Raw genomic sequence first — 21700 nt, 5'->3', positions numbered from 1 at the left:
TTTTAAATTTTTAAAAAATTTAAATAAGACTTTTCGATTTCTAACTTATCTTTTCTCCTATACCATTTTAGTGAAGCGATATTAATTAATTTTTTATCAAAATATTTATAATAAAATTTAAATTCACCACTAAATTATAACAAAAGCTGCGACTCTAAAAATTTAAGTAACGATATTTTATAATGGTAAAATCTTGTCGATACACTATAAATTTTAATATATTTTTAAAGGCGATTTTTTTTCTATTAAAATTTTATTAAAAAATATAAGAAATTATCCTATTCGTTAGATATTAATATATGTGGTGTTGTTTAAATGAATTAATTAATTAATTAATTAAATGGTTGGAAGCCTAGCATTTGACTTGGAGGCTGCAAGTGCCTAACCTTGAATGTTCTACTTTAGTAGAAAAATTCCAATAATGATATATTTATGAGATTCACAATTGAAGTAGAATACATACATATGATGTAGGAACTCCTTTATACTTATTGCTTGGGTTGATGGAGGAGATTTTAATTTGATATGTTTTTATTAATTTTCTTTTTTTTTTTTTAAATGTAGATTTTGAGCATCTGCCTTGTCCCATCTGCCTGCCTTTTATATCTCCACAGAATAGCAAGGCAGCAAAATTTCCTTGAAGCTATGGAACTTTCCAAGTTGGGAATTTTACTTATCTTTAATTTATAGAATTTGATTTTTATAGTTTAATATTTATAATAATTTAATTATCTTTTTATTAACAGTCAATTAATAGTGAATTTAATAGAAAAATCATTTTATTAAAAAAATAAAAATTAAAAAAACAAAAACTAAACCTTAAGGAAAAGCCCAAAATTATGTACTTGTCCTAGTTATGAAAAAGAAGGGTGGCCCAGGGTAAACTTTATAGGGGCAAAAATCCCAATGAAGGTCCTAGTATTTCAGTTTTGTCATGTATTTACCTCAAAATTGATTTAATGGGGATTATTGTGTGGGTCCTTGCAAAATTGGGTATTTCATTTACTGCTAAAACAAGCTTCCTATCCTCCACAAACTAACCCTTTATTTACCAGACCATGCCTGCCCCAAAACTATCAAATCTTTTTTCTTTCTCTTCTCTTCTCTTATTTCCTACCAAAATTTCACTCTCAAGGCTTCATTATCATTTCTTATTTCATGTTCTTCTTTGTTTTCAAGGTATTGGAAGCCTTTGAGTTCTTCCTCCTTTTAGCATCCTCACATATTCTACTCATAGGGTCCACTTCCACTTCCACTTCCACATTATCATTATCTTTTCTTTTTTTATAAAGATTTTAAATTTTGTTTGGAAAATAATTTCTTTCTTTACTTTTGCTAAAGCATCCAAAGTTAGTTTAATTGTTTTTTTTTTTTTTTTTAAATTTACATTTTCTATAACTCCATGCCTTGTGGTGATGATGGAAATGCACACAAGAGAAAAAATGTTGATTGAAAAAAAAAAAAGATTGGGTTAATGTGAGATGTATCATGAATTGTCAAATCTCAAGAGCAAAATTCAGAGCACGAATTGTCACTTACCATCAAAATGTTGGCCAAAGCAAAGACTTGCCATTATTGCTGCTTTTTAATAGTACTCTACAAACAAAAAGCAGATTTCAACTGTTGATTTCTCACTATGTTAGGCTAGTAGCCCAGCCAGCCATTATCTCTATCAATAATATAAAACATACACCCCGTCTTTGAAATAAAAATTTTTACAACCATTCGATTCAATTTAGTCTTTTCTATCGATTTTCTTATTTTTAAAATTTTTATTTTCAAAAAAAATAAAATTACGGATAATTTTATAAAAATTCATTCAAAAGACATTTTATACATTATTCCTAATGTATAACTTCAGTGAGAGAATATGTATGCAGAAGAATTTATAGGTGGAATTACACACAGAAGAAAACTATAATGTGAACTAAAGAAGAATCCTTTTTACTAGCAGACTGGAAGGGACAATCTCTGCATGTAGATAAGCTAATTCTTGCCTCACCCACGGTTGGTGGAGCGTGAAGAACGACTGCGGCCGCTTAGACTGAGATCTTTCTTCAACATAGCCTCCAGATTCTGAAAGCATTTTAATGGTCTAACCTGTACAAGTTACAATGTGCAGAAAGAAAATATATCAGTTCAAAAGGGATCAAACAATACCCTAAGAATGAAAGCTTGAAAAAAGGAAGGTCCATGTTATGACATTGAGGAAGTCATACATCATTACACAAGTACTCAACACAATAGAAGAAAAACATGAACGATTGATGAGACTGGCCATGCGTTGACCCCATCAAAAGATATCAGTTCAAGATATTATGGATTGTTTCAATGCAGTTGCAAACAGACTGGGTTGATCACATGAACAAATCAAGACATGGTAAGAAGATGATCAACATATCATCTCAGACATGGATGTATGTGTACATGCCAAGAGGCACGAAGATATTCAGGGGTCAGTAAAGTATAATGTACGTGGACATGGATGTGTGAGAGAGAGAGAGACCTTCCAACGCCTCTTATGACCAATACTGTTATAAATTGACTCCAGTCTTGTTATTATTTGCCTGAAAGTTGGTCGCTTAGCTGGATTCTCATTCCAACACTCCTGAATCAACCTGTGAACATAGACAAATTAAAGATTACATTTCATTACACTTCCCAAGATCATTATGAAATTAACAGATCAACCAAGATTCAATGACCTTGGGAAACCGCTAAGCATTTAATTTTCTGACAAGAGACCAATCTCAAAAGCAAAGAAGGTCATGATATTTGATAAACAGGACACTATATTTTTGTGGTGGATTAATTTGATGAATTATGCATTTTAAGTTTTGAATTGTTAAGAGGAATCTGTAAGGCCCATACTCTATAGATTTGCTTAGAGTTTGATTTGTTTTTGAGTCATAAAAATCATGAGTTACATTGTACCTAATTTTATATGACAGTTCAGTGCATGTGAATCCATAACATTTAAAAAACTGGAGTCTTTTAGCACAATCCTAGAATCAAGGACTTCATTTCACCCATGGTTCTTGAATTTTTCTTTAGTTTTTAGCAGTCAAATAAACTTTAATTAGAATAATTTTTAATGTATTTTTTTTCAATAAGGTCACTGCTAGAGACCTCATGAATAAAGGTCAATGTAGAGAATTCATTCAGTGTCAACGACATCAAGTGCACATACAACACAAATAAGCTTTGCCATTTTCAAGTATCATAGCAGGAGATCAACATGTATGTGTATGTATGCATGTATGTATGTAACTATGTATGCATGTGTGTGTGTGTGTGTGTGTGTGAAATAAAACAAACTACCAAATAGGCAGAGGACATACTCTTTAAGTCCATGGGAATAGTGCTTTGTTGGAGCTCTAAATGGCGGGCGCTCTTTTGCAGCATATGATTTTGGAACTTCATCTTCTTGCTTTGCAGAAAATGGTGGACAGCCTTCAATCATCTGATATTAAAGTATGTTACCAAGCAAACTACCAAATCAAGCAAGTCTATAAAAGCAAATTCAGGTTCCATAACTATCCTATTTTAACAAAACAAAGCAAGTACAACTTTTGATATGCAGAGATACATGTCCTAAGAAGTACTAGCCAACCATTCAGAGTTATTCTTGGTAATGAAGAAAGAGAACCTTTACCTCTTGCAAAATTAAAGCAAACGAAAAAACATCAACTTTGGTGTCATATTCTTCATTTTTGAAAACCTCTGGTGCCACGTATCGACCTATCAATGACAAACTAGACAAAATCATTACATATATTTATCACACAGCACTAGCACATCAATCAACAGAAATTAGGAAAACTAGCAGGATATCAAAATATTGCAAAAAAGCTTTCAACCGGATGGAAAAAACGAGGACTAATAATGATAAGGAGCACTCACAAGAAGTGTCTAGACAACTTAGAGGTTTGTCTTCTTTAACTGTAAGCAACTTACTAACTCCAAAATCTGCAACTTTGAGATGTCCAGAATCATCTCGCAATATATTTCTGTCACCTTGCTCATAAGCAACACAAAAAGGCAATTTCAGAAAATTATATACATACACAAACCAGATAAATAAATAAATTGCACAAGAATACTCACGAAGGCTCAAGGTCACGGTGAATTATTGGTGGTTTATTCTCATGTAAATAATTCAATCCCCTGCAGAAAAACTCCAGACATTAATTGCCTTTCAGGCTAGAGTGCATCTCAAACAACAAACGTAAGATAAACATGTTCAGGTCCATGAATTGAATCAGTTTCTGATAGAATGATCTTGTTTTCCTTCCAGGTTGAGTTTTGAAAATATATAGAATACCATATAAGATCTTTCCCTTTTTCCAGGGGAGGCCCAACGATGGGCCATGGCATGGTATGGGGCCTATGGCTACATAACATGAGGTAACTCTCCCCTTTCATAACTCTCACCATTTTGCTGGGTGGGAGATTCAAATCCAAGATCCCCTAACCTTTAAAGGGTATGAGGAAACAATCAAGCTAAGCCTGATTGGCACCATATCAGATCTTTTGGTGCATGTTCATACCCGTCAACCGGATCATGCATGAAGTCTAATGATCTTGTACCATCTATCGACCACTATAAAAAATACGTCAAGAATTTTAAACTGAAGTATTAGCATGAGATTGAATTCGAAGCCTGGTGCTTCTCACAAGATCATTAAATTATAGATATTTTTTACAAATATCCAAGTCTCAAAAGAAAAAGAAGGGAAAGAAAGGCAATTGAACTGTATTTTTCAGAAGTACTTAGAACTATTGGGAAAAAGAAAACAATGCTGAAACAAATAACAACTAAATACCTTGCAATATCAAGTGCAAACCTCACAGCTGTTCCAGTTTTTAGTGCTCCTTTTCCTTTCATGTATGCACAAAGATCTCCCTGCAACATTAGTAGAACAACAAGTGAGTTTTCAATGCTGAAATTCACTCAGCAATTTTTTCGAGTATTTATCCACATAGATCATCTCTGCAAATACGGCATGAAACAATTTGATAAAAACTAGTTTCATCATGTACCATGCAAAAGAGCACATTGTGACGATAATTTTTCAAGCAAATCATAATGACATCCTTTGTTACAAAGAAAACAGTGAAAGCAACTTTCTATTGCAGAATACATATACTTTCCAGAATACAGACATTTAATGAGATATTATATTTAAGATACCCATAGTCATCCAGGTTAGGAAGGAAATGTCTATGCTTTATGCACCTAATCTCTAAAACTTTTAATTCAAACCAGGCTAGAAGTCATATTCACATCCTTTGTTAGACGAAAATTAGAGTAAGATATTTTCTATCACATTGGAAGCATTTTTTTCGAAATGATGAACAGTTCATGCTTTTATTTAAACTTAAGAAAATTATATTCATCCAGGGAAAGCAAGACAACTGGATTTCATAGAACAACCCTTCAGGAGAACAGATTATCATCATCAACTCATAAAAGAAAGCAAGGGAGCCAGGGTTCAAAAATTCACCAAAGTAATCTCCCTCCCCAATGCTAAAAAAATAAAGGTCAGAATGGAAAACCACGAACTGATGCCAACCAAAACCTCATTAAAAGGTGATGTGATTACTAACCACAAACAGAAAGCAAATGGTTTACCAGTAGCAACATCATAGCTCCAACAAACAATGATAGTGAATCGAGGGAAGAAAAACAAACCTTGGGTAGATATTCTGTCACAATCATCATAGGACTACTTTGGGTAACAGCTCCCAAAAATTGGACCACATTTGGATGCCGTATCTTCTGAAGCAAAGCAAGCTCATCTCTGAATGCTTTCCTGAAAAGAAGTTAAAACATTTAATAATGAACATGAAAATTCAAAAAGATAAATGGGAGTAAAAAGTGCATTCTATATACAACTCACACTTTCTCCTCATCAGAAATCACATCCTCCCCAAGCCTTTTAACAGCTACTTGGATTCCTCGCCACGATGCTATACGAAAAGTTCCCTGTAACATTTATGTATTTCACTTGAAATGTGACAAAATATGAAACACATGACTACAAAAGCTGATGTAGCATGTTCATCAAATTAGATTGGGTTCACAAAGAGAGGAAAAACTATATCCATAGAAGAACATAAAGACCACCAGAGAAGCAAATGGCAAATTATTCCACCAAACTTGCAGGTTTTAAGGTTCTGATTAATGATCGCTAGAAACACTCAATGCCACACTATAATTTTCTAGCAAGTTATGGATTTCAATTCCTTTTAAGTTTTTGCCTGAAATGGCAAGCTGAAACCCAGGACTTGCATTCTTTGTATTATTAAAAGTATTATTAGCATCTGCAGGTTTTCACATATAGAGATCATGGGATTCTAAAGCATTAAACCCTATTTTAGGACTCCTGGTTCTTACAATGGGGAGATAGAAGCTTGATAATGCCAGATTGACTGCTGCTGCCACCATCACAACCACTGCTGAACCATGACCAGCAGCAGCAGTAAACCACCGGCAACATTACCTCTGCCATAATCACTACCAACAAAACCAGATCCATAGCTACTAGTTAACTATTGCCAAGTTCATATCCACTACCTACAACATCAACTCTAAATTTAATAAAGAAAGAACAAAAAAAAACTAAAAAGTATTTCAAAAAATTAAGCCCTTAGAAGCCTCAACTTTAAGAGTCCCAGAACTTACAACTTCATTCATTTGAACATGCCAGAAAAAGATCAGATATTAATTTGTCACAAATCGTTAACCCACAGTTGGTATCATACTATAAAGTCCTGCACAGAGTGGAAACAAGACAGGAAAGGAAAATAATCAAGCAGAAAGAGTGCATCTTTTCTGTAGTTGAACTCGGCATATGTTTGCACAACTATGATTTACTATTTACATAATAGATTTGATTCGACTTGACCATAAAGGGGCAACAATAAACACTGTGTGTGTGTGTATTATCACTGATTAGTTACAGCAAGGTGATTTTACTATCATATTTAGCAAAAGTAACAGAAATCTTCTATAGTGATTTAACATCACAACTATTCTTGTCCAACTAGAATTCTTGCCTTAGAGGAATTAAACTGGATTAAACATAGAAGAGGCACTATCTCTGGCAAAAGAGAAACAGATGTTAAATTACCTTAGTTATTTCTTTACTGTTAGTAAAATCGAGCTCAGCAGGATTAATTTCATATTCTGGGACTTCACGTGCATGATTGACGTGCATGGGAGCCATCTGAGTGAATTAACAGAGGAATGGCATTAACTCAGTATATATACTGATGCAAGAAACGTTAAAACCAAAATTCAAGACATACCAGAGGCTTCGCACCACGTTTCTCCAAAAGTTTGATCACATCATGATTTTTATAGTAGATAGCATCAGCAAGAGGCTGTTTAAGCAAATATGAGATTGTCATGAAAATGAATAAAACCTGCAATATTATTATTTGCCAAGTAAAACAGATACTACTTTAGTATGATTGTACGTTTGTGCATATTGTGTGGCGGAAGGAAGCAGCCAGATTTTTCTGAAAACAGAGGCAGACACAAAATCTTCCCGACATTGCTTCATTTTTTTTTTTGGCTTTTCAGCGTTCTAAACACTACTATTTTTAAAGGAAAAAAAATATATACTTTTCCAAAAAATCCTAAAAGGACAAGTACCAAGAACGAGATACTAGACAAGATTATTCATAGGCCATCATCAACCTCAAATAACTCAATCGTTAACAATATCAATATTTGAATACTACCATAACCCATCATGGAAGAAGTAAAAGTTTAGGTTATGAGTTCTTACCGTGCTTCCCCATCGGTCTCTGGTGTCAACCTGGGCTCCTTTATCGAGCAACAGAGCAACCACGTCCGCGTTGCCTTGGCAAGCAGCAACATGAAGCGCAGTCCGGTTGTCGATGTCACGGAAATTAACATCAATGCCCGAATCCAAGAGTTCCCGAATCGCATCCAAATTACCCTCATTGGCCGAGTACATTAGCCGCACACCTGGATCGATCTCTTCCAACTCTTCCTGCTCCGCACCTGAATCCTTCTGGTGCCAGTCTGGTGCTAAAGATGATTGCTTTCCAAGAGTGAACCTCACTGCGCTCTTCCCTTCCATTTCAAAAACCCACCAAACAATTTTTTTTTTCTTAGTTATTCAGCCAAACTGATAAAAAGCTTCGATCGGAATATACGATTGCAATCTGACAGAACACAAAACCCTGAACTCGTCTTTTTTTTTTAAGGAAAAAAAAAGTAACTTTTTTGGTCCTTTGATTCTTGATTTGCAAAAGTCTTAAAAGAATCAAGAATATGCAGCTAAATGGGAAGCTTAAACCCTATACAATGATTCAAACGAAACGTATTTGATGCCTAAAACCCCAAAATGATACTTGAAGAAGATTCAAAAAATAAAATCTTTTGCTAGAAAATCGCACGATTATTTTGGAAAGACTTGTTTTGCAGTTGATTGAAAGTTCAGAGTTGAGAACATTAGAACTGAAAACACTGAAAAATCAACAAATCCTCAAATTTATGACGTAAATAGAGATTGATACAAGCAGAGCAAGAAAGAGACAGAGGAATTGGACATGAAAATTCATCGGGAGTGTGTATTTCTGAATTTTCAATTTTCTTATCGGCTATTGGCTAATAGGTAATGGCCCGGAAGACCGCGGACGTTGAAAATTTTTGGCTTCAGAACGTAGCAATCACGAGTATCGCGAGCGCGTGTGGGAGGTCAGGACCCAGAACCATTGGAAGAAAAACGCGGTTACATGCAAAGTAATTGGCGGTTTGACTAACGCGCGCAGGAGCATTAAACGGGTCACGTGCGGTTTTTTCTTCTCGTGTAGTGGGAAGGAAACGGAAACGGAACAGCAAGCTTTTCCAACGGTACAGATCTCGCCGGACAGGTGACTTGTTAAGCGTCCATTTCAGCAAGTAAAAGGTGGAAAACGAAACGACGCCGATTTTTGAAATATGATTTGTTAAGAAATTGACATAAATATAATCCAACCCAGTTAAGCAATCTTTGAACTACACGCGCTTTTCATTTTTTTTTTTTGAACATGATTTTATCTAATGATAATATTGTTTTAGTAGAGAAGAAAGAATCTCTTGAGGAAGATTACTTGATTCTGGCCTTGCACATGTGGAGACTTTGTTTAAGATAAGATTAGCTCCAGCCACCACCCAAGGCATTATTATTGAGGTAAGACTAGTAAACGCAGGCTATTTCAACTCATGTTGGATGGAAAACTCAACTCTGTATCTTTCCATGTACCATTGTCAGCTAGATGGGATAAAGCTGGTTTCAAGGTACTTATCTATTTACTGTGTCCCTTAGAGGTCAGAGAGGACTGGGTAATGAACCAATTGGATAAGCACGTGGGGAAATTGATAATGTAACAATTTTAGAAAGGTACTGTAACAATCAATGGATAGCAATTTTTTGTGGCGCTCTCTCTCACAGAGAGAGTTTTCTTTTCTTCTTGAGGTTCATGGCCTCGTCCAGTCTGGGTTTTGCCGATTCTTTTGTCTTGTTCCTGGAGGTTTTCCTCTGCCCCTCTCTCTCCGCTCAGTGTAGATTTTGGTTCTCTCTCACCGGGTGGAGATGTAAAAAGTGTGTTATTTGTCTCTTTTGAAATGGTAGCGAAGCTTGCAGAGAGGCTATTTTTCTGGACTGCCATGGTTGTTTCTTTTTTTTTTTTTTTTTTTTTTCTAGTTTCTGAGTTCTGGAGAGGATGGAGAGATTGTCCCATGGAGGTTTCTTCCTCTCTCTTTGTAACTACCTTCTCCTTCTCCTTCTCCTCCATATCTGTTGTTGCATGTTTGTTGAGACCCCTTCTGCTCTTCAGCTGTATTGTTAAGCTTATATTTAGGCTCCAGGCCTTTGGTTGTACTCTTTGAGCCTTTGGCTCTTTTTAATGAAATTCTTCATATCTTTGAGAGAAAAAAAAACTGAACAATCAACTCTTTTGAGTTCATATTTGGGTTAGGTCAATGTTGGCATCCAATTGACTGTTTCGGCAAAAACCCCCATGTCCGGCGAGGGACACCACTGGTGCTCTTCTGCTCATAGCAGGGAACATCAAAGACTAAGGTCGTATTCACCAGAAGGTGCCTTGCCAAATCACAAACCTCTGCAAGTACATAAAGCTGTATATTATATTTGCAATAATAACATTCACGATTATTGGAACATAACAGGACCCTAGATTAGGGGGTGGTGAGTACATTTACAGATCGACTTCATTTCCATATTGTCAAAAGGCATATGTAAGAGAAGAGCACATCTAGTAGGTTTTATTGCGAATTGGAAGTGTTAAAATAGACGAGAACTAGTTGGAGCTGAGGGTACATTCTGCAATCTTCTCCCACGACTTCAAGGATATGTCCTCAGTATCTGTTTTCCACAGCGCAAGGCAGCTTACCTGGAAGCTCAGACCATTGATGCTCTCATCAAGAATATTAGCCTTTTCTTCAGCCTTCTTCTTATCATCATCCTTTAGATCTCCATATAGGAGACTAAGATGAGGCATGTAGGCTGCAATATTGTACAAGTATATGCATTATGAAAACTTAGAGAATAACAATGAAAAGCAATATCCCAAGTGTTTTCAGACAAGTTAAAATGAACCAATTGTAGAAGTTAACTGCAATGAAGTCAAAATAAGAAAACAAAGTTCAAATTTTAGAAGATGGATAATAGTTCCCCGTCATTAGAACCAACTTCTGCGTAAACAAATCAAATTCAGAGGAACAATGTTTACCAAATACAGTTCTCTAAGCAAAACTGAAGACAGGATCCCTATAGATGTTCAAGGCACTGTTAAAAAAGCTAAACAGAGACTTCTGAGTTTGCATTTCAAAACACATTACTATTATGGCCTTCATATCTTGAACACGTGCTCCTTACTTAAGAATAGTTTGATATCTTACGGCCTTCAAACCTTTAAAGCACATAAGTTTTGATTTATCACAGCCTTCATACGTTTAAGACATAATCCGTAGTTAAGGATTAAGTTTTAAATTACAAGCACTCTCTCCAAGAGGCTCAATCTATTGAATATATTAAAGGATTTTACAATAACCGAGCAATTTAAAAGCTAAACACTGGATGCCAATGAGTATCTTTTCTGTTTACAACTTCTCATAAGCCCTCTGCCAAGCTTGGAGGACTACTTCAACACTCTCCATAGCTTCACCGATATCAAGAAACTTCAAATATCACAGTACATTCTTATACAATTGTCTTCATACAGAACAGTGTTTTACCATCAAAGCTTGAGAAGTTATGCCTACTTTCAAAATCCAACAAAGATGCCACAACAGAATATCGGAAAAACCAATCATAAATGCTCAATCTCAGAAAAAAGAAAGCATATCCCCTCTCGCGAGTGAATAAATTCTTATTTGAGTGAATTCACAAATACTTTTGAGCAGGAGAGAGAGAAAAAAATTATATATAAACAGAGAGAACAAATGTATTCTATAGAACTTACGAGTAGAACGCTTATACCCAAAATGCCCAATACAGTGTTCACTAGCTTCCACTACCTGAAAACACCAAATCCACTCAAATTTAACAAATGGGCATTCAATCATTGTATCGAATTATTTTTTTTCTTTCCAAGAGCTGCAAGAATCTAATGGAAATCCATCAAAATCAGAAGAAGAAAAAAAAAATCAAGAAGATGACCTCAGGCGTTGGATGGAGGAGCAAATAAACGCACTGATAAAAGAAAATTCCGGTGGCCACTCGATCGACCGTGGCAGTATAAGCCTTAAGCCCATCACAAGCAGATCGAAACTTCTCCAACGCGTCCTGCTCCGTTAAACGAATGGCTCCCACTACAGTTACATGCGGCTGGAACTGGGGACCGCCGAACTCCGATCTCAGACCGTCCATCAATTTCTTCAACCTGTCCGCAACGTCTTCCGGTGGAACCGCCCACACCGAATAAACGTGCTTTTGGGCAACCTCAGTTGTTGCTGGTACAGTTCCCGTTCCCGTTCCCTGGGGAATTTCCATGAAGATAGAGCAAAGGATTAGAGAGAAACATAGGAATCCTAGAAAGGCCAAGAATTTAATAAAATTGATAGACAGAAACATTCAAGGAGAAAGGAAGAGAAATCATAGCCATGGGAGTAACTACCGACTCCATTGAGTTAAAAAGGTGGGATTTTTTTAATGAAGGTGTTTGATATGGGATTGCAATTATAGAGTTGAAGATGGGTTACAGATAACAGAATGAATTTGGGGATCAATCGAGAAGAGAGCACATGGCACATGCCAAGGCATACGCTGGCTGATCGCTGAGGTATGGAATTTAGTGGAATGCGACTGAGGTGTACGGCGTTCCTTGGATGGCCTACTATGATCATTTTGCTCGCAGTAAAACTGGTTATTTTTCCTTTTTCTCAAAAAAAAAAAACAGGGGTTGTTGTACAGCCCAAATCACACAGCAGAAACAATATATGGGTTTACAATAGAAGTCCCAACCAAACTAACTGTTTTTTTTTTTATCAGAATAATAAACACAAATTATAGCCACTAAATTCAAGTTAAATCATGATAATTTTGATAAATCTTTTTAAGTGATATATAAATCTACACACAATCATCACAATCGATACAAAATTCGAATAATCATATCACAACAGGTATGTACACCGACTCACTCTAATATCAAACCGATCAATTATTTAATTCATATCACATGTTTAAGTTTAGACAACTAAGAAGTCAGAGGAGAGCTTCGCAGAAGAGCAGGTTATGGTCAGAAATAAAAGTATCATAAAGGTAGCATGACTAGAAAGTTTACCGCAACAAGAAAAAAACAAAGACAAATTTAGTAAAGTTGAGAACTAATAAATAATTTAGACATTTATTATTATTATTACATACAAGTGAACTTTGTCAAGTGCCAAATACAAGTACCAATATAGACATAATTATAGAGGATGAGTCCAAGATTTAGTCTTTATTGTTTTTATCTTGTTTAAAATTCATATTGTAGATAAGTTTCTTAATTTAAGCTTAGTTAGCTGTAATTATATTTTGAATAGGTTCTTGTATTTTTAATTTATTATCTGTATAAATTGTAACTTTCTACTATGAATATATTATCGATTCAATTCACATTCTCTATATGGTATTAGAGCTTGAATACTCTAACGAGTTCTAAAGATCCTTTTTTTTGTTCTTCCTCTGTTTACTATGGTAATTATCACTTCTACTACATCTTCTATTATGCAGTTAAATGCATAACCCACTTTCCGATTAAGCTTACCTCGAATAATTTTCCTATTTGGTGAAGGCAGATTCAATCTACTCTTATCGAATTGGATTTGTTAGGGTATATCAATAGTACACCAACTGTAATACCCGGCTCGAGTCCGGCATCGAAATTCTACTTTTCGGTAGAGTCCGGGATGTCGGAAGTCTCTAGAAGGGTTAGATTTATATTTTTCTAACATGTTTTGGTATGTTTCATAGTTTTAAAGCATAAGGAACTGAGTTTTTGAGTGAAATGACCCAAGGCAGAAAAGCCAGGTTCGGCCGCCGAAGTTGAGATTCGGCCGCCGAACATGCATGGCTTTCGGTTTCACGTGTGGCCGCCGAAGGTGGTCTGGCCAGCCACCTATAAATGGCCCTCAGTCGGTTGAAGCAGTAAGAGCATCGTTTCTTTCACTTGCTGAGGTGAAACTTTGTCCTTTGTGAGTATTTCTTCCTGTTTTCATGAAATCATGCAACGATTTGATTAGTTTTCATGATTGTTTGAAGGTTTTAAAGCTAAACACTCAAAGTTTTGAAGTTTGGAGAGTTTGAAGGCAAGTTGCTCCAAAACTCCACGTTAGGATCGTTCAACTTCTTGATTTCAAGAGGTAAGTGAAGATCATGAGTTTATTTTTATGTTTTCTGAAGGTTTTATGGGGTTTATGGAGAGAGTTGCATGAATAGGGTTATTTGTGAGGTTTTGATGATTTTGTGTATAAAGCTTGTTTCTGTGTTATTTGTGTTATGTGTTTGGGGTTTTTAGGTAGTTTTTGACCCCTTTGAGCATATACATGAGTGTATGCAAGTTGAGGAAGTGTGGTGTGAAGTGGGAGAGGAGTTTGGTGCATTTGGCAAGAGGCAGGGCAAGTTTCTGCCCTGCTGATGAACTCAGGTTCGGCTGCCGAAGGTACATTCGGCCGCCGAACCCCTGAAGAGGTGTGAGGAGGTGGCTTCGGCTGCCCAAGCTTGCCCCTGAGCTTTTGGACTTTCTGCTCTGGAGGGAAGTTCGGCCGCCGAAGGTTAGAGACTTTCGTCTCTGGAGTGCCTTTTGGCCTCCGAAACTTGCCCCCGAAAGGGTTCGGCAGCCGAAAGTAGAGATTCGGCCGCCGAAGGTGCATGAGTTTCGTCTCTGGAGAGGACATGCACAGGTTAAGTCTTGGTTCAGAAAAGAGTTTTTATTTTCACAGAAAATGTATGATCATGTATGAGATTTACAGGTACACAGAGAGTATAGCAGGCTTGCTACGGGTTCTGGCGGCCTTAAGCCGACCTGAATCCTAGCGCCGGTGACGGTCCATTTTGGGGTCGTTACACCAACTGCACCATCTGAATTTCTTGATCAATAACAAAAAGGCCATCAATCCAACTTATACTATCTGGTTTCACAAGATCAAATTCTTATTAATGCAATTCCGGGTAGCTATTCAGATGCTATTCGGCCACTTATCTCTTCAACTATGTTGTCCAAGGAACCTTAGGAACAATTGATTCACAGCTATGCCAACACTTCAAGATCTAGAATCATTTCTCTCGAGACCAGACTTGCTCAAACTCCCAAAGGTTCCAAATTGATGGCTGAATTTCTTAATGAAATGTGATCAATTGCTAATGACTTAGCTCTCACTCAAAATCCAACGAGTGAAGAAGACCTCATTGTTCATATTATTGCTCAGTTAGGAGAAGAGTTCAATCCTATTATTGCAGCAATCAAAGTTCGTGAATCACCAATTCCTTTCTCAGATTTGTTTGAAAATTTAACAGATTTTTAGAGATTATTGAAAGACAAAGAGGAGGTATCATCACCTATAATTGCTACGATGAATGCAACTTAGAAGCAAACCACGCACAACCCTTTTCTTAGGATACATTGAATTCTGTTCAATCAAATTAGAATTCTACTTTTCGCATAAATCGTGTAGGCTATGGTGGGAATTCTTCTCACCATAATCAAACTAGTAACCGTGGAGGTTATAGAGCATATGCTTTTTGTCAATTTTGTGAAAATGCAGGTCACAATACAGTTAATTGCATGAAGCTTGCTAGATTTTTTAGGGAGAACAATATCACTATAAGTTCCAATTAGTCTTCATCTATGCGTTCTAATCCTGTAGCTAATGCTACTACTATGTCCACTCAAATATAGCAACCTTGGTTGTTTGACGTGGAGCATCGCATCATATGGCTTCGAATCTGTTCGCTTTGCAAGGATATTCGATTATGGGGATCCAGATGAAATTTTATTGGGTGATGGTAACAATTTTTCTATTTTTCATACTGGTTATACACATATCAATACAGCTCATAAACTACTTTCCATATCTAATGTTCTGTGTGTTCCTAATTTACGTAAAAATTTGATTTCTATGGTCAAATTGTACAAAACTAATCATATTTTCGTTGAATTGTTCTCTTCTCATTTTCTTGTGAGAGACCCGTGCACAGGGACGCCTCTAATGTGGAGAGAGAATATTGATGATATTTATTGTGTAGCCATTCTGAAATGTCCTTAGTTGCATGTCACAACTCATGCGTCTTCTTTGTTTGACTGGCACCATAGGCTTGCCATCCTTCCAATAAAGTTCTTCATGCAGTTCTTAAAGTTTTGATTTAGAGTCTCTTTTAAATTCAGTTTCAAATTTTCATTGTGATTCTCGTTTAATAAACAAAAGTCATAAATTGCCAATTTTTAAAAATTCTTTTGTTAGTACAAAGTCATTGGAATTTATTTATTCTGATGTTTAGGGACCCATAAAAAAATCTCTTGTTGGATATGAGTATTATGCTAGGTTCATTAATTATTTTACAAAGTATATATAGTTATATCCAATGAGAAAAAAATCTGATACTTATAATCTATTTCTTTAATTTTAAAGGTTGGTGGAGAATTATTTTCAAACTAAAATTATTTTCATTTTTGCTAATAACGATGAAGAGTATCAAAAACTCAAACCCATTTTTAATGTGTGTGTAATTTTACATTTTATCTCAATGCCACACACATCAGAAACATGTCTTTCTTTACTGCTTTTTACGTCACTTCCTATTTCATATTGGTCCTATGTCTTTCAAGCAGCTGTGTATTTAATTAATCGTCTTCCTTCATCTATTTTATCCTTTCAATATCCTTTTTCAAAGATTTTTCATAGGGCTCCTAATTATCAGCAGCTTAAAATGTTTGGGTGTTTATGTTATCCTTGGTTACGACCATATATAACTTACAAACTTCAGCCTCGGTCTACACCATGTATCTTTCTGGGTTATTCTACCACTCAATCTGCTTATAAGTGTCTTGATTCTTCTTCTAATAGGTTATATACATCTCATCATGTCAAGTTTGTTGAAAACGTTTTTCCACTTCAGGTTCACAATAATTCTCAACAATTCTCTAACCTATTTCAATATGCTTCTTGTGCAGGTTTTTCTTAAGATGATGGCCATTCTTTACCTTTGACTAGTACCGTGCCTGCTTCTATACCAGCAAATACCTCGCCTCCTCTTGCTCCAAATACCATTGCCACGGCCTATGCACTGATTTTCTCTACTCCTTCTACTGCACCAACTGCATTGCCAAATCAGACTTTAGCTCCATCGTAATCTGTTTCTCAGCCCACAGATTCTCGCCCAAACCAAATCTGAAAACTCAATCCTAGGTATTTTGGTGATCACTATGTCAACCTTACCACTAAACATCCTTTACCATTAAGTCTAGAATCTCACTTTGTGACTTAAGCAGTTAAGGATTCTCTTTGGAGATAAGCCATGGATGCGAAGTATAATGCACTTCTCAAGAATGGCACTTGGGAGTTAGTTCCTAAATCTGATTATATGCCAATTGATTGCAAATGGATATTTCGAATTAAACGAAAGCCTGATGGTACTATTGACAAGTACAAAGCATGGTTAGTAGCAAAGGGATTCTCCCAAGAGCCAGGCCGAAATTATTTTGAAACATTTAGTCCTGTTACTAAATCGGTAATAATTCAGGTGGTTTGCGATCTTGCAAATTTCTCATGGTTGGCAAATGCAATAGTTGGATGTGAATAATGCCGTCTTGCATGATACTCTTTATGAAGATGTACTCTTTATGAAGATGTACTCTTTATGAAGATGTCTACATGATGCAACTGCCTGGATACATAAATACACAATATTCCACTCATATTTGCAAGCTCCGAAAAGTGCTTTATGGCCTTAAACAGGCGCTAAGAGCATGGTACATTGAATTAATAACTTTTTTTGTTAACACTAGTTTTTTAAAGTCTTGTGCTGATGCTTCTTTATTTATTTATGATCATCATGGTATCATTGCTTACTTTCTTATTTATGTGGATAGTATTGTGCTTACCGGCAATAATTCAAAGTTCTTGGATACTTGTGTTAGCAAGTTAGCGAGTTGATTTTCCATTAAAAACTTGGGGTCACTACATTGTTAAATTTGGGCTAGGAAGAAGTGGATCCAATTCTTCAACTAGAGCTTTTTTTTTCTTTTTTTTTTAGAAGGACAAAAGATGGGTTGAGGCGATGGAGACCGAGATGGATGCCCTGGAGAAAAACAAGACTTGGGAAAAATGTTGGCTACCCAAGGGAAAACGACCAGTGGGATGCAAATGGGTGTTTACCATAAAGTATAAGTCAGACGGAACGGTGAACAGATATAAAGCTAGACTTGTAGCAAAAGAATATACTCAGACTTATGGAGTTGACTATTCTGAAACATTCTCTCCAGTAGCAAAAATTGATACAATACGGGTCCTATTCTCTCTAGCTGCAAACCTAGACTGGCCACTTCACCAATTTGATGTGAAAAATGCTTTCTTGCATGGTGATCTAGAAGAGGAAGTATACATGGATGCTCCACTAGGGTTCATGAGTGGATATAGAAGGGGAGAAGTGTGTCGATTGAGGCGAGCTTTGTATGGGTTGAAACAATCACCCAGAGCATGGTTTGGGAGATTTACTCAAGCAATGAAGAAAAATGGATATCGGCAGAGTAACTCCATTCACACTCTATTCTTGAAGAGGCAAGGAAGGAAGATCACGTGTTTGATTATATACGTGGCTGACATGATTATAACTGGAGACGATGTGGACAAAATCAAACAACTGAGGGACAACTTATTCCAAGAATTTGAGATGAAAGACCTGGGGATGTTAAAATATTTTCTTGGAATCGAAGTTCTCAGGTCAGACCAGGGAATTTTGAGATCATAGAGAAAGTACATTCTTGATCTGTTAACTGAAACAGGAATGATAGATTGCAAACCAGTCGATACTCCGGTAATGGTCAATCACGAGTTGAGCAAGGACTCAAAAGAAGGACCCACAGACAGGGGAAGGTACCAGAGACTGGTAGAAAAACTGATTTATTTATCACACACCAGACTAGACGTGGCATATGCTGTGAGTTTGGTAAGTCAATTCATGCATGATCCAAAACAAGACCATATGGAGGCAGCATTGAGAATCGTTCGATATCTGAAAGGAACAGCTGGGATGGGCATGTTGTTCAAAAAGAATGGTCATTTCAGTATCAGTGGATATACGGACGCAAGTTGGGCAGAGATCTTTCCGACAGACGATCTACTTCAGGATACTTCACCTTTGTCGGAAGAAATTTGGTAACGTGGAAAAGTAAGAAACAAAAGGTGGTGGCAGTGTCAAGTGCTGAAGCAGAATTCAGGGGAATAGCAAAAGGACTGGCAGAACTCCTATGGATCAGAAAGTTGATGTTTAAGCTTGGATTCCCATCAAAGGATGCAGCTGAACTCCATTGTGACAACAAGGCGGCAATAAGCATTTCTGAAAATCCAGTTCAGCATGATCGAACAAAACATGTTGAAATAGACCGACATTTCATCAAAGAAAAGTTGGACAGTGGTCTGATATCTTTACTATTTGTTCGATTAGAGGATCAATGGGCGGACATCCTAACCAAAGCGGTAGCTGGACGAATATTCCATGAGGTTTTGGGCAAGTTGGGTATGCTAGATCCACATGAACCAACTTGAGGGGGAGCGTTGGAAAGAATCCTCTGTCATGATTGTAAATCAATCAGTGATTAAATCTTACCATGTTTAGCATAGCATGATTTTAGGACATAATTGAGGGCACAATCAAAGGTCTAATTGTTCATATTATGTACTATATAAACTCTGTAACTTACTACACAAGAGGTAAGAAAATAAAAACAGTTTTCTTCCTATAATCTCAAGATACATCACTTTTTGGGTGTTGAAGTTATTTCTATTAAATCTGGTCATTTCTTGTCTCAACATCGTCACATTACAGATTTGTTAAGAAGATTCAATATGACAGGTGCCAAGGAGGTTACTAAACCTATAGCTACTACTGACAAATATGTGCTAGTTGATTGTTCTCCTAATATAGATGCTATGTCTTATCGTAGTCTGGTTGATTTGTTGCAGTATTTGTCCATTACTCGTCTTGATGTTTCTTTTGCTATAAATAAATTATCTCAGTTTATGCATGCTCCTACGAAGAATCATATGCAAGCCTTGAAGAGAGTTCTTTGTTACTTGAAAAGAACAATTCATCAGGGATCATTTCTAAAATGCAATTTAATGCACTCTTAACAACCTTTTCTGATTCTAATTGGGGGAGTTTATGATAAAGGTCGATCAACAACTACTTATATTTTATATCTAGATTCCAATGTAATTTCATGAAAATCTGCTTGTCAAAAATCTATTTCCAAATCCTCAATTGAAGTCAAGTATAAAGCATTAGCAAATGCAGCAGTTGAAGCTATATGAGTACAATTACCACTTAAACAATCTCCAACTATATTCTGTGATAACACAGGGCAACCTACTTTTGTGCTAATCTGGTCTATCATACACAAATGAAACATTTGGCTCTTGATTATCATTTTGTTCGTGAAAAAGTTTCTGCAGGTGCTTTATGAGTCCTCCATATCATCTCCAAAGATCAAGTGACTGATATGCTTACCAAAATTCTCGGTCGTGCTCAATTTTTTTATTTTTGTTCAAGATTGGAGTTTCCAATGGATCCCCATCTTGCGGGAGCGTATAGAGAATAAGTCCAAAACTTAATCTTTGCTGTTCGTATCTTTTTTAAAATTCATATTATAGATAAGTTCCTTGATTTAAGCTTAATTAAATGTAACTATATTCTGAATAGGCTTTTGTATATTTAGCTTTTTCTCTATATAAATTATAACTTTTTGTTGTGGATAGATTATCGATTCAATTTACATTCTGTATGATAACCACAGTACACACCTCACACTATATTATTTATTATTATTATTATAATTATTATGTGATCATGGTCATGGAAAGGTGCCCTCAACTTCATTTCAGTTTATGTCAATGGCAAAACCTTTCCTATGCTGTTTCCAGTAGTCAGCCTGAGGATTTATAGATTCTGGCTCTGCAATCTCAACCCTTGATTCCTTTGTAGCATCTGTCAGTATATTGAACTTTACACCCCTTTTCTCAACGAGCTTCGGGGATATCATGCCCAACTTCGCATCTTGTGGAGACATCATCAGTGCAGGTGTGCCAAGTGGAAGCCTATCACCTGCAACACCAAATTCTTCACCTTTTTATCAGAAAAATAAAGAAGACAACCCTAGCTATTTCAATAGAAGCACTCATACCTCTATCAGTCTGCCATGTGCACCAAAACTTTCCATAGGTCTTGGCCAAATTTTCGAGTTCTGATTTCACCAACATTTCTGAAACCTTGGGATGAACTAAGAGTCTTGATTTGACCTGCAACCATGCCTCCAATATACATGTTCCACGTCCATTGTTTATAGGAAAATTGATAGGTTTATAGAAGTGGGTGTTACATCCCATTTCTTGAAACGGTAACTTGTTTTGAACTTAGCAACCATCAAGAAGAAGGAGAGAAAGGGTTGAACCTCATTAGCATGAGAGTGCCAGAGTTTCTGCTCTTCAGGTGGCAAGCTTTTGAAGATCTCATCTGACACTATATACTCCACTCCTACATATGGGGGAGAAATGAAATACAGAACATAATCACACCACCAAAGTTTACTAAAAGAAAACAAAGTGAAAATTTTGGCCTATGAGACAGGCCATTAGAGTCATCAGTATCATAAACAGCACACTGAAGGAAATCCCGGTTGATCTTGGAGATATAGTGGTGGGTTTCTATCTGGCGAGATATGTCATGGCTATATATAGCGAAGGTGTAAACATGCTGGCTCATCTTCTTTATTGGCTTCAAAGACTGCAACATCTGTGCGCCCCTGTCCAGCATGTGCTGCCCCATCGACATCGGTTCTCCTGGCGGGATCGACTGATCTCCACCGAAGATAAGTGGTGATTTTTCGATGGACGCCATCAAAATTATGCAAGTTTGTGGTATGGATTTGTAAGCAAATTAGAGAAAGATAGAGGCGTGGA

At 36.4% G+C, this 21700-nt stretch overlaps 3 protein-coding genes across 6 annotated transcripts; all 3 read right to left on the bottom strand.

Annotated features, from left to right (window-relative positions):
- Positions 1–1782: 1782 nt before the first annotated feature.
- On the bottom strand, positions 1783–8669 carry LOC110604695 (integrin-linked protein kinase 1). Of its 2 annotated transcripts, XM_021742965.2 has the most exons (12): positions 7800–8650; positions 7315–7389; positions 7137–7232; positions 5904–5989; positions 5696–5816; positions 4827–4906; positions 4108–4167; positions 3904–4010; positions 3656–3741; positions 3342–3463; positions 2507–2618; positions 1783–2100 (listed from the first exon to the last, which is right to left on the bottom strand). In XM_021742965.2, the coding sequence occupies exons 1-12, from the start codon at positions 8115–8117 to the stop codon at positions 1999–2001; spliced, it is 1365 nt and encodes a 454-aa protein (XP_021598657.1). In that variant the 5' UTR covers positions 8118–8650; the 3' UTR covers positions 1783–1998. The 2 variants fall into 2 exon arrangements, with proteins under 2 accessions (XP_021598657.1, XP_043808430.1); XM_043952495.1 differs by lacking the exons at positions 1783–2100; positions 2507–2618 and adding an exon at positions 2643–2934 and having other exon boundaries at positions 3327–3463; positions 7800–8669.
- Positions 8670–10150: 1481 nt separating this feature from the next.
- On the bottom strand, positions 10151–12403 carry LOC110604696 (cyclic phosphodiesterase). Of its 3 annotated transcripts, none has more exons than XM_021742966.2 (4): positions 12245–12403; positions 11703–12020; positions 11506–11560; positions 10151–10547 (listed from the first exon to the last, which is right to left on the bottom strand). In XM_021742966.2, exons 1-4 carry the CDS (start codon positions 12386–12388, stop codon positions 10342–10344), a joined length of 723 nt encoding a protein of 240 aa, XP_021598658.1. In that variant the 5' UTR covers positions 12389–12403; the 3' UTR covers positions 10151–10341. The 3 variants fall into 3 exon arrangements, with proteins under 3 accessions (XP_021598658.1, XP_043808431.1, XP_021598659.1); XM_043952496.1 differs by having other exon boundaries at positions 12115–12371; XM_021742967.2 differs by having other exon boundaries at positions 12160–12368.
- Positions 12404–19980: 7577 nt separating this feature from the next.
- Positions 19981–21638, bottom strand: LOC110604701 (oil body-associated protein 2A). Its single transcript, XM_043952432.1, has 5 exons — positions 21371–21638; positions 21121–21275; positions 20926–21040; positions 20646–20846; positions 19981–20048 (listed from the first exon to the last, which is right to left on the bottom strand). The coding sequence occupies exons 1-5, from the start codon at positions 21636–21638 to the stop codon at positions 19981–19983; spliced, it is 807 nt and encodes a 268-aa protein (XP_043808367.1).
- Positions 21639–21700: the final 62 nt, after the last annotated feature.

This window comes from Manihot esculenta, chromosome 17 (genome assembly GCF_001659605.2).
Source record: "Manihot esculenta cultivar AM560-2 chromosome 17, M.esculenta_v8, whole genome shotgun sequence".
NCBI lineage: Eukaryota > Viridiplantae > Streptophyta > Magnoliopsida > Malpighiales > Euphorbiaceae > Manihot > Manihot esculenta.
This window is presented reverse-complemented; position numbering and strand designations above follow the sequence as displayed.